General features: G+C 35.5%; 1 protein-coding gene across 2 annotated transcripts in view; it reads left to right on the top strand.

The window, feature by feature from the left end:
- GUCY1A2 (guanylate cyclase 1 soluble subunit alpha 2) overlaps positions 1-12,309 on the top strand; it is a 334,359-nt gene that overhangs the window by 265,860 nt on the left and 56,190 nt on the right. For both annotated transcript variants that reach the window (XM_055306204.1, XM_055306205.1), the window contains exon 7: positions 11,128-11,282. In XM_055306204.1, coding sequence (XP_055162179.1) covers positions 11,128-11,282 — 155 coding nt within the window. The remainder of the gene's footprint in view (positions 1-11,127; positions 11,283-12,309) is intronic.

The raw sequence follows: 12,309 nt of genomic DNA, 5'->3' as shown, positions 1-12,309 counted from the left end.
TGGTGGAATAAGGTCTGTGACCCAGGAAATTCCCTAGCCCTTGCACTATGAGAAAATTTTAAAAATATTTCACCAGTACAAGTTAAGTCCTAATGTTTCCTATTGGATATGAGTGAAGACTTCTTACATACCCACCTAAGCTGATGCATTATCTCTATATTATAGAGGACAAGATTTAGATAAGTAATTTACCCAGGATCATCTAGCAAAAGTTAAGTGATGGATCAGATTCCCAGCATGAAACTTCCAAAGAGACAGCACTCCTTTCAGCACCCATAAACCTACAGTGCTCTCCATCCTAGCTGCCATGCTTATGCTAGGACTCCCCTAATGACCAACATTCCAAGATGAGATAGTTTCTTTTTCTAATCCTATTGCCTCTAGCCATGGGATGTGCTATAAAATGCTATATATGAGCCTGGGTCACCACCCATCCAAAAACAGATGTTCTGATGTCTGAAAGAAATCTTTGTCTCCAACCAACCAAAATGCATTAAGTCTGAGGAATATTTACAGTTCTACCCTATTTGCTAATTTTTTTAAAGATTTTATTTATTTATTTGAAAGAGAGACAGCATGAGTAGGGGGAGGAGCACAGGGAGAGAGGAAAGCAGACTGCCCTCTGAGCAGGGATCTGGAGGCAGTGCTCCATCCCAGGATCCCAATATGACCTGAGTTGAAGGCAGAGGCTTGACTGACTGAGCTAACCAGGTGTCCCCCAGTTTGCTAATGTTTTAATTAAACATATATTTTTATTGTTTTCAAAAGTCTTCAAGCGATACACAGGAATGTTATTTTCTGGAAGCAAGATGGAATAGTGAGTTTCCTTCTAAAAATTGAAAGGTATTATGTATATGTGTATGAATATGACAGTAATTACATATTTTCACAGCGCTGGCTAATACCATTTGCTGGGAAAGAGTAGGCTGTTGCAACATCTTGGCTCCTGCAGTATTGATAATTTGTTAATGTATCTGTGAAACTTAAAATGATGTTCTACACTTGTGGTTCTCAACTTTGGATGCACATTAGAAACTCGAGAGAGAGCTGCAAGTCTCAATGCCCACATCTCATTCCAGACTCCTTAAATCAAATCTGTGAAAGTGAGAACCAAAGTAGCAGTTTTAAAGCTTCCCAGTTGGGATCCCTGGGTGGTGCAGTGGTTTAGTGCCTGCCTTTGGCCCAGGGTGCGATCCTGGAGACCCGGGATCGAATCCCACGTCAGGCTCTGGGTGCATGAAGCCTGCTTCTCTCTCTGCCTCTCTCTCTCTCTCTGTGACTATCATAAATTAAAAAAAAAATTTAAAGCTCCCCAGTTGATTCTGATGTGTACCAAGAGTTACACCTTGTAACTCAGGAGTTTGTTACTTTACTTTTACCTGAGGGGGTAAACATGTCTATGTCATTAATTCTTTTTTTTTTTAAGACTTTATTTATTTATTCATAAGAGACAGAGAGAGAGAGAGAGAGAGAGAGAGAGGCAGAGACACAGGCAGAGGGAGAAGCAGGTTCCATGCAGGGAGCCTGACGAGGGGTTCGATTCTGGGTCTCTAGGATCAGGCCCTGGGCTGAAGGCAGCGCTAAACCACTGAGTCACCACCCGGGCTGCCCTATGTCATTAATTCTTGTAGACAAGAAAAGGTATGGCTTGCAAAAAAGGATAATTATTCCTGTTTAATAATCAAACTCATTAAAGTTTTTTTACATACACATCATGTGCATTATGAGATAGAGAACTTCTGAGCCATGAAATGAACTAAATTTTCCCTGAAGAAATTTGTCAGTGGTAAACATGGACATCATAATATAATATATGCCATATTCTCATAGAGGAACTTTGTTTTAAGTAGTATCTAAGTGGAAAATCATATATTTGCAAATTTTATTTTTAGTTTTTGCAAAATGGTAATTTTATTTTATTATTTTTTTAAAATAAATTAATTTTTATTGGTGTTCAATTTACCAACATACAGAATAACACCCAGTGCTCATCCCGTCAAGTGTCCCCCTCAGTGCCCGTCACCCATTCACCCCCACCCCCCGCCCTCCTCCCCCTCCACCACCCCAGTTCGTTTCCCAGAGTTAGGAGTCTTTATGTTCTGTCTCCCTTTCTGATATTTCCCACACATTTCTTCTCCCTTCCCTTATATTCCCTTTCACTATTGTTTATATTCCCCAAGTGAATGAGAACATACACTGTTTGTCCTTCTCCGATTGACTTACTTCACTCAGCATAATACCCTCCAGTTCCATCCAAGTTGAAGCAAATGGTGGGTATTTGTCGTTTCTAATGGCTGAGTAATATTCCATTGTATACATAAACCACATCTTCTTTATCCATTCATCTTTAATATCTAAAATCTTGAAGGTGATATTTGTTGACCATGTGTGTATTTTTTCTTAGATAATATTTCTATCTTTCCTTAACTTTGTAAGATATCAGGTTCCATGAAGTGAATAAAGTCATTCTGTCCTTCTTGTCTTCCACAATGCCTAGCAGGTGTTTGGGGCTGAATTGTTACATAATAATCTTTAGAAGAGAGTGGTATAAAGGGAAAGAAAGATAAGGAATGAGTGGGTGAAGGACAAACATCTTAAACATCTCGCATTCCTTTGAGGGATGAAAAAACAGGAGTTATTTTCTATTTGAAATTGTGCCTTTCCCAGGTTATTATTAAAAGGACTCAACCTTTGGAATATTTTTGCTGAAAGCAAAGTAATCCTATTGGTTGACTTGGGTCCTTGGTCTTGAGAATAAGATAAATAAATAGATAAAATATTAAAAATACAAATACATAAAAACAAATATAAATTTTTATAGTTTAGATGGATTAATTTATAAAATGATAAACACATATTCCTTACTATTAGAATTCTTTACTAAATCCCTTTATCCCATTTCTACATGTTTAAGCTTTCTTTAAATCATTTTTTTAAATTCACAATATTGTCAAGTTTCTTTTAGACTAGAAATTTGCTCCAGATTATCTATTAAGATCTACATTTTGACAGATGATTTTCATCAGTTAATAGAGAGAATTAGTAGCAATATTTTTTAAGTGGTAGTCTTAAAATAGAAGCTTCTAAGAGCTTTGAAGTTTTAACAATTAACAGACTTTGTTGGTTAAAAATGAATCCATTAACAAGGAATACTTTTATGATATTAGAAATAAATTTCAATCTGTGCAATTAAACAGTAAAGATGTAGTACAATGATTTGATTAATATTATGGATATGATCAGTAGGGTAAGTGTTTCCTTAGCATCCCTTGTTAGATAGCCAAAGATTAGATGTTTCCTAAGAAAAAGGTTTCTAGGGGCACCTGGGTGGCTCAGTGGTTGAGTGTCTGTCTTCAGCTCAGGTCATGATCCCCGGGTCCTGGGATTGAGTCCTGTATCAGGTTCCTCACGGGGATCCTGCTTCTCCCTCTGCCTGTGTCTCTGCCTCTCTGTCTCCCATGAATAAATAAACAAAATCTTAAATAAAAATAAAAAGGTTTCAAATTATTTTCTGGATATGAGAATGAAAATGAAATGCTGTTAGAAAGTAGTAACACTTTCTTAAATTTTTAAAATACTTTTTTAATTCTATTAATCTTTATTATAATGAATAATTCTCTATGTGTTTAAAGGATAGCACTGTGTTAGATGATATATCAACTCTCCCTATTTCTGGCACAAAATGGCATGTTTTTTAACTGCTAAATTATATGTTGGTTATTCCTAAATATATGTACATTTAGCTTAAGTATGTCAATTGCTTTAAATCAATTTCTCCCTTTGGAAAACAATTCTTGGAGCATTTTTTTTTTCTGCACAAAGGTAATTTTCAGATTCAACACGGACCTTAATGTTAACACTCCTACAGGTTCAGTCAAATGTAAATCTTTTATTAGGGATCCAGCATATTTAAATAATCACATACACAATGGTCAGTGCCCTGTAAGAAGGTGGCAGGGAAGCTGAGCCATATTACTGTCTCTTCTCTGCAGTCTCTGATAACGTTTTCAGGGGTATCTGTTTTAGGATTTCAGGCATGCCCTCCTAATAATTTTTTGTAAAGTCTTATCCTTCCCCATTCAAAAAATGTAAACAAGATCACAAATTCACTTTCTTCCCTAACTCTAAAGTACCAATTATTTAAAATTTCACCATTTTATCTTATAGAAGTAACTGTATTTCTTGTGTCTGAAATTATATATTACCATACCATGATGAGAACCATTTTTTGTCAAATATTTCCTATAAATTGAAATTTATCTATAAATGATACCTCTGTAATGTTTAAAGTAAACACAGTAAGACATTTTGCCCAAAATACTATTTGTCCAAGCATGCTACTTGAGAATGTGACATTTTGACACCATCAGTTGGAGGCTCAGTCCCCTGATAGAAAAATGTCACATATCTACAGAGATTATTTCTCCCTGTTTTCTTGTGCATAGGGGAAATAAGGAGAAATTTTAAGAAAAACTATATAAGTTATTATGAGTTTATTATATTCTGCCTGAGAATCTTGAACTCTTAAAATTAGAATTTAAAGCATTAATTGATTTTTTTTTGTCAAGGAGATAATGGCTATTAATAAAATAACAAGACAAAAATGTGAAGATAGATTTCAATTATTTCATTTTATTAGTGAAAGGAATATCTTATGAAAAAACTTAGAGTGCATGTTAATACTGGTAGAAGGATGAATGAAGTACTTGTTTTTCCTCCCTGTTTCCTAATAATGTGAATTATGATATTAGTGTCCTATTAAAACAGTTAATTAACTGTTTTTAACAGCTTAAAATCTTAACTACATGAATCTAAGAATAATACTTAAATGCAAACATTAGTAAATCGCTAACTGGCTTTTTCTACTAAAAGTCTGTCTTGTTTTTTCTGCTGTAGACCTATTTTTTTTAAGATTTTATTTATGTATTCATGAGAGACAGAGAGAGAGAGAGAGAGAGAGAGAGAGAGAGAGAGGTAGGCAGAGACACAGGCAGAGGGAGAAGTAGGCTCCATGCAGGGAGCCCGACGTGGGACTCGATCCTGGGACTCCAGGATCAGGCCCTGGGCTGAAGGCAGGGGCTAAACCACTGAACCACCCAGGGATCCTTGGCCTTCTATTTTAATTTAGAAATTCTGCCTTGCTCAGCTTGGACTACTTCAACGCAAACTGGCATTTGTTTAATAACTTGTTATGTCAGCTCGTTACTCATGTTAATCATGGTTTCGGTTTGATTTGGACATTGGGGAATTGCTAAATCTATTTAATGAATTACACATGGGTCTGTAGCATTGTCCTTGACACCATAGCTGTGCAATGGGTACCATGAGGTATGGGAAGGGAACTGAGATTTTTGTAAGTGCTTACTGTGGACAATTGCTCTTTTTCATTGTGCTCCTCTGGACTTGAGTTTATTTGTGAAATGAGCAGGACTAATGAATTTGTGCTGCCCTCTCAACCCAAAGATTCTTTCTTGACTAAACCAGGGAGATTTTTGGCTAACTGAGGTTGAACTGTATAAGCCTTCTATTTTTAGGAGTCGTGGGAGAAATGTTATCTAAAAATGCAGTTGTTTGTGTGCTTCAGCTAATGAATAATTAGTACAGTATTATGAAAATAACTGCGTCTTTTGATAATTGGGGACTTAGATGTTTCCCAGAATTTTATAGTATTTCACACATTTCATATAGGTATAGGAGATTGGTAACAAATATCCTAACCTCAGGATGGATTCAAAAGTTACTGTGTTTTTCTATAAATCCCTAGGTCAGAAACTATTTTTTTTTCTATAAATGTTCTCTAAAAAGCAATGTCTACTGTTATGCATCAAAGCTTTGATCTGATTGAAGAATTTATTATTTTGTGTGTATGTTGGTCTACTAAATATCTATAGGTTGCCAGAAGTGTGTTTAGTGCAGGGTTTCTCAGACTCTGCAGGGTTTCTAGTCTACTTTGGACTAGAAAACGTTTTGTTTTGGGGAAGCTATCCTGGACATCTCTAGCTTGACTGAATAGGTGCCAGTAGCAGCTCTTCATCCCAGTTATTAAGATAAAAAATGTCTCAAGACATTGCCATATGTTCACTGAAGGTCATAAACGTCCCTAGTTAACAACTACTAGTTTACTATGAAGCAGCCTTCTTTAGTTAGGACATACTAGGCAGATGGATACAAATGTTACTGATTGGTTAAATTAATTAAATAATGTTAAATCTTGCCAAAGTGAATCTAAATTCCTCATTGAGAATTAAATGTATCTATTCTGTCTAAGTGCTAGATGTTCTTGATATATTCTGAGTGAGGCAGTCATTTACTTCCTTATATAGGCAATAATTCTTGGGGAATCTTAATAAGTTGTCAAAAGAAATTCAAAGAAAATAGTCTGATGACTCGATTTGTAAGTTCCTCATGGTATCTCCTTACTTCCAAGATTAAATAATACTCTTAGTTTCATTTCACTATACAGTAGAGACAATGACAACAAATTTGTGCTTTTTGTGTGGTTGTTGATATTTTTGTGCATGTTTTAAGTGGCCATCTAAGAGATAATGTTTTTTTTTTTTTTTTAATGACCATTTCTCCATCCACCCCCCATCAGGGATATCAGGGTTTTAATCATGAGCATTTTTCAGTTTATAATAATTCTCATTTCGATAATTTCGTTTTTAAAAACCCTGAGGCCTTTTGAAAAGGAGGCAGTGGTGAAAGTCTATAAACCTTCTATATAATTGGTGTGGGGTTTGTCTTTTTCTCAAACAAAAAGCACAGAATAAAGATGCTGTGAGTTGTATCGATGTAATATTCACTTCTTTTTCCGCCTGCTTAAAGGGAGCAGTACAGTGATCATAGGCCCAAACTGATAATCTTCGTAACTGAGGTCTGGGTGTTTTTCAGGCAAGCCTGCATTACACAAGGATTTTAATATAAATAAGCCTTATAAAAGAAAAAAGAAATCTAAAGAAATATAATAATATTGTAAAATGCTTTCATAATTTTAGAGAAAGGTAGTTTATAATTATCTTGATTAAAAGGACTATTATTAGTCACTCTTTTTTTTTTTTACCTTTTTTTAAACCCAAATAGACAATCACTCATCAGAAACAGGCCTACATTTTTCAGAAAGTTAGATTTCTTTAAAAAACTATTATCTCATTTATGCTTCCACTTAATATGGAAAAACAGAGACTGGATTTATGCTCCTAGCTTAAACGTTAAAAATCTGGAGAAAAAATACAGTATAACAGCTTTTATGACACTGGCCACTAGGCAATAGAAAATAGTGATTCCTGAGGGATAGGAAACAAGTAAGATGAAACATATGATTTCCCTGGTATATTGCTTTGGGAACACCCAGGCTATGGTGTGAGGAGGAGCAAACCAGAGGCATCCAACAAACTCCTGGAGTGGAAGAGATGAAGGTGAGAGTCTGGGGAGATCAGAGAAGCAAGAGGTCACAGGCAGAGTACTAGCAAGGAGGAAGTTGCATAGAGACCACCAGAAATCTAGCAAGGGGCCTCCTATGTGTTTTGCAAAGCACTGATTATCGTCTATATGTGAGAAGATTACCTGAGCCCAAAAGGGAAAAACACCTGGAAGGACTAGAGGAAAAAGTTCCTGGCACTCACACAGGACCTGAAAAAAAAAAAAACCAAAAAACAAAAAACAAAAAAAAACAACAGTTGCCATCAGAAAGACTGGAGAACCTCATAAAATCATAGGTACTGGGTACAGTACTCAAGAGTGTTCTTGCCTCAGTAGTGGGGAATAACTAGCCCTACATGAAATACTGCTCAGGACTTGCCCAGAAATCTTGAAAAGCAAGACTTGAAAAAAAAATATTTTCAAGTAACTTGACTATATATGTAGATAGAACTCAAGAATATTTATAAGAATATAAAAAAAAAATAGGGGCACCTCCGTGACTCATCCTTTTGCTTAGGTCATGATCTCAGGGTCCTGGGAATGAGCCCATGTCTGGCTCCCTGCTCCATGGGGAGTCTGCTTCTCCTTCCCCCTCTATCCCTCCCTACCACTCATGCTCTCTTTCTCAAATAAAATAAAATCTTAAAAAAAGAATATAAAAAAAAATCCAGCATCAACAAAGTCAAATTTATGATACCTAACATGCAACCAAAAATTAGTAGCATGCTGTAAAGCTGAAAAATATGACCCATAATGATGAGAAAGACCAATCAAAACTGAAATAGACTAATAGGGTATAGAATTAGCAGACAAGAGTATTAAAACAGTTATTTTAACTATATTCCATGTGTCAAAAGGTAATTTGATATCTGAAAAAGAAAAAATTGGTAAATTGAACTTCTAGAAATGAAATTCACAATGCCTGAGATGAAACATGCACTGGATGACATTAACAAATGATTAGATATTACAAAAGAAGATATTAGTGAATTTGAAGACATTACAATAGAAGTTATCCAAAATAAACAGAAAAAAAACATATATATATTTTAAAGATTTTGTTTATTTATTCATGAGAGACACAGGGTGGGGCGGGGGGGAACAGAGACACAGTCAGAGGGAGAAGCAGGCTCCATGCAGGGAGCCTGGTGTGAGACTCAATCCCGGGACTCCAGAATCACACACTGGGCTAAAGGCAGCGCTAAACTGCTGAAACACCCAGGCTGCCCCCCCCAAAAAAAATATTTTAAATGAATAAATTGTTCAACCATGGAAATACTTCCAATATCCTGATATACATATATTTGGAATCTCTGAGAAAGAAGTGTGGATAGAAAAAATATTCAAAGAAGTAATAGCTGAAATTCTTCCAAATTTGATCATGCAAAATACTAAACAAACCCCAAATATAAGAAACATGAAGAAAACAACATCAAGAGAAATCATAGCTAAAGTTTGCAAAACTAGCAAAAATATTAAAACTTAAAGAAGCCAGAAGAAAAAAGATCTATTACACATGAAAGAACTAAGATAAGCATGGCAGCAGTGTTCTCATAGGAAATAATGCAAAGGAGGAGACAATGAAGCAATAGGACTAAAGGATGGAAAGGAAAGAAAACAAAAAAAGATCAACCTAGAATTCTATACCCAGTGAAAATATTGGTCAGAGAGGAAGGCAAAATAAAAACTTTTTCAACTAAAGCTGAAAGAATTCATCTTCGGTGGACCTACGGTACAGAAAATGTTTAAGAAACTCTTGTAGACAGAAGGAAAATGATAGCAGATGTAAATCTGGATCTACCCAAAGGAATGATGATCACCTGAAAAGGTAATGTCATGACCCTTCCCCTGGATGAGAAGGGTGTATCTTGCCCCAACATGAGTTAGCACGCGAGGGTGCTCCTGATTGAGCTTCAGGTTTCCCAACAAATAATAGGTGACAAGACATGAGAAAGAACATGATGACACGGAACTGGTCTCTGCCAAACAGACCTTTCCTGACAACCCGGACCACTCACCTAGAGACTGTTACTAAGAGACTAATAAAATTATACTTTTTAGGGTTTCTGCATTTTAGAGTACTACTGATACTATACATTGGCCTTTATCCTAATTAAAACTATTGTTTCGGGCATCCCTAGGTAGCTCAGAGGTTTAGTGCCTGCCTTCAGCCCAGGACATGATCCTGGAGTCCCAGGATCGAGTCCCCCACATTGGGTTCCCTGCATGGAGACTGCTTCTCCCTCTGCCTGTATCTCTGTCTCTCTCTCTGTGTGTGTCTCTCATGAATAAATAAATAAAATCTTTTTTAAAAAACAGTTATTTTTAAAGCTGTAAAGTTGTGCCTTCTACATTAAGATCTTTAATCTACTTGGATTTTTTTTTTCAACATGAATACATGGTTGATCCAGAGCAACTAATGGAAATGCCATTTTTTTCTCATTAATCAGAAGTGCCAACTCTATCATATATCAATCACCTATGTATGCATGGAAGTCTTGCTGTGCTATCTCTTCTGTTAGTCTCTCTGTCTACACACAGTATTATGATATCTGTGCACTTATTAGATATGTTTATACTAATAGGAAAAATACACTTTTTTTTCAAATGTACCTTGATTCTTCCCTAGCATGTTGGATTTTCAAATAAATGTTAGAATCATTTTTTTTAAAGTACATGAAGAGGTTACTAAGAGTTGCAGCTAGATCACCTTGGTTTCAGCCTGTATTATTAATAGTTGATAAGTACTGAACTCTCCAGTCCTATGACAAAGGTTAGTCACAGAATGACTTTTTGTCTTTACAACTACAAGGGCAAAAGCAGATGTGGTAGTGAAGGGATGACACTTATGTAGGAGGCATTTAGGGGTCAGATCTCTTCCCTCTCTCCCACATTCACCTAGAACATCACTTCTTACTTGGTCAACATTAGCTTCGGTTATTTTGGTGCAGACCATGTAGAAGCAACTTCATTGCCATAAACACATTTAAGTGTATGTCAACTGCATATTGAGAATTGCTTCAAGGTATGGGCCAGACTAATATTTATAAGATTCATGGAGTGTAAAATATACATAACTTAATTTATTTTTTAGGATTTTCAATAAACGCTTCTTGACTGACTCAAGGGTTAAATTCTCTATAACTCCATTTTAATATAATGTTCAAGAAGAATTTTGACAGTTTATCAACATTTATCACTTACTGTGAATGGCCTGCTTTGCTCTAGGTACAGTACTAAGTACTGAATATTCAGCAGCAAGGAAATAGATATGGATCCTTCTCTCATAGGACAATCCAACATTTAAACAAAATAAATAGAAATATAAGTATTTAATTTATAATTGTGCTTAATTCCATGAAGGGAATAATATGGCTATATGTAAAAATAACTAGAGGGAGAATAATACATTTTTTATGTATTAGGATATATTATGTACAAATGAAAAGCAATTTGACCTAGAATGGGATTTACTCAGCAAATTAAACATTATTTTTCCTTTTAGTTAATTTATTCATTTATTCCACAGTATTCATGTTCATTGCCACTTTAATGGTCCAGATATCAGGCTCACAAAAATGACCAAGACACAGTTCTTGTCTTTGAGGAGATCCAAGTTCAGTGGCTTACATAATTACCTTTCACTAAAATAATTGCATACCAAAAGAAAGCATAAGTATATCCCTTCCATTTTTCTTTCTTTTTTAGATGAGGATAGGCATTCACTCGGGTTCTGTGCTCGCTGGAGTTGTTGGGGTGAGAATGCCACGATATTGCCTGTTTGGAAATAATGTCACTCTGGCAAGCAAATTCGAATCAGGAAGTCACCCTCGGCGCATCAATGTCAGCCCAACCACTTACCAGTAAGTGTTCTCTGGCTTCCTCCTCCTCCTGTCTATGGCCTTGCCTTGACCTAATGTCCTGTCATGTGTGAGACACTGTATTTTTTTTTGATCCTGTCATTCTCTAAGGTAATAGGAGTAGATCCACCCAGTCTGAAAGATAGCAATTGTGACATAAACGTTTATTTGCACCCCAAGAGAGTACATGTAGAGCCTGACTTGACTGAGAGGTAAACATAGGTTTGTCATTTCCCATAGTTGCTGTCCTTTGAGATACACCTGTTTAAATACAGGAGAACAAATGTTGAAGATCTGCCTTACACAAAAAGTCCACACATTTTCAAAATGTTCCTCAATATTTATAAAAGTCAAAAGAATGAGATAGAAAAGATATTTTGACTGCTTTTACTCTTTGGAATAACTAAGGTAAATAATGACCTCTAAAGTTAAATATATACTGGGTACAGAGTAAAACTTCAAACTCTATCTTACAGGTCATAAATTGGCAAGTCTACACATATAGCTGACAGATGAACACATCTGTATTTTGTACCTGGTAGATGTCCTCTCACCCACTAGTTACTACACTTCCTAGGGGGAGGGACCATGCCTGCTTTAGCTTATCATTATATTCTCAAAACTTGTAGAACATGCTTAACACATAATAAACACTCTATAATATTTGTTGAATTAATGAATAAATGCATTGGTAGGTAGACTTCTCTAGAATAAGAAAACAGTATGACTATCTCCTATATATTAGACTTCAGTTTTGTGCTGTGCATTGATGTGCAAGCTAATTGGCGCCATGATTTGGATAACTAAGAAATCATATTGTAAGACTGTAGACTGGAAATAGTGACCATTGATATTTTTCTTTTATTATTAATTTTTTATTGAAGTAAAGCATACAATCTTATATTAATTTCAAGTGTATGACATATTAGTTTGACAATCCTATACATTACTACATTACTCAGTATTCACATAATAAGTATAATTAATTTAAGTCACCATAAAATGTTTTTATAATATTTTTGGCTACATT

The sequence above is a fragment of the Nyctereutes procyonoides genome, unplaced genomic scaffold (assembly GCF_905146905.1).
Source record: "Nyctereutes procyonoides isolate TBG_1078 unplaced genomic scaffold, NYPRO_anot_genome, whole genome shotgun sequence".
Lineage (NCBI taxonomy): Eukaryota > Metazoa > Chordata > Mammalia > Carnivora > Canidae > Nyctereutes > Nyctereutes procyonoides.
Note: the sequence above shows the minus strand (reverse complement) of the source record. Positions and strands in the feature narration are given on the sequence as shown.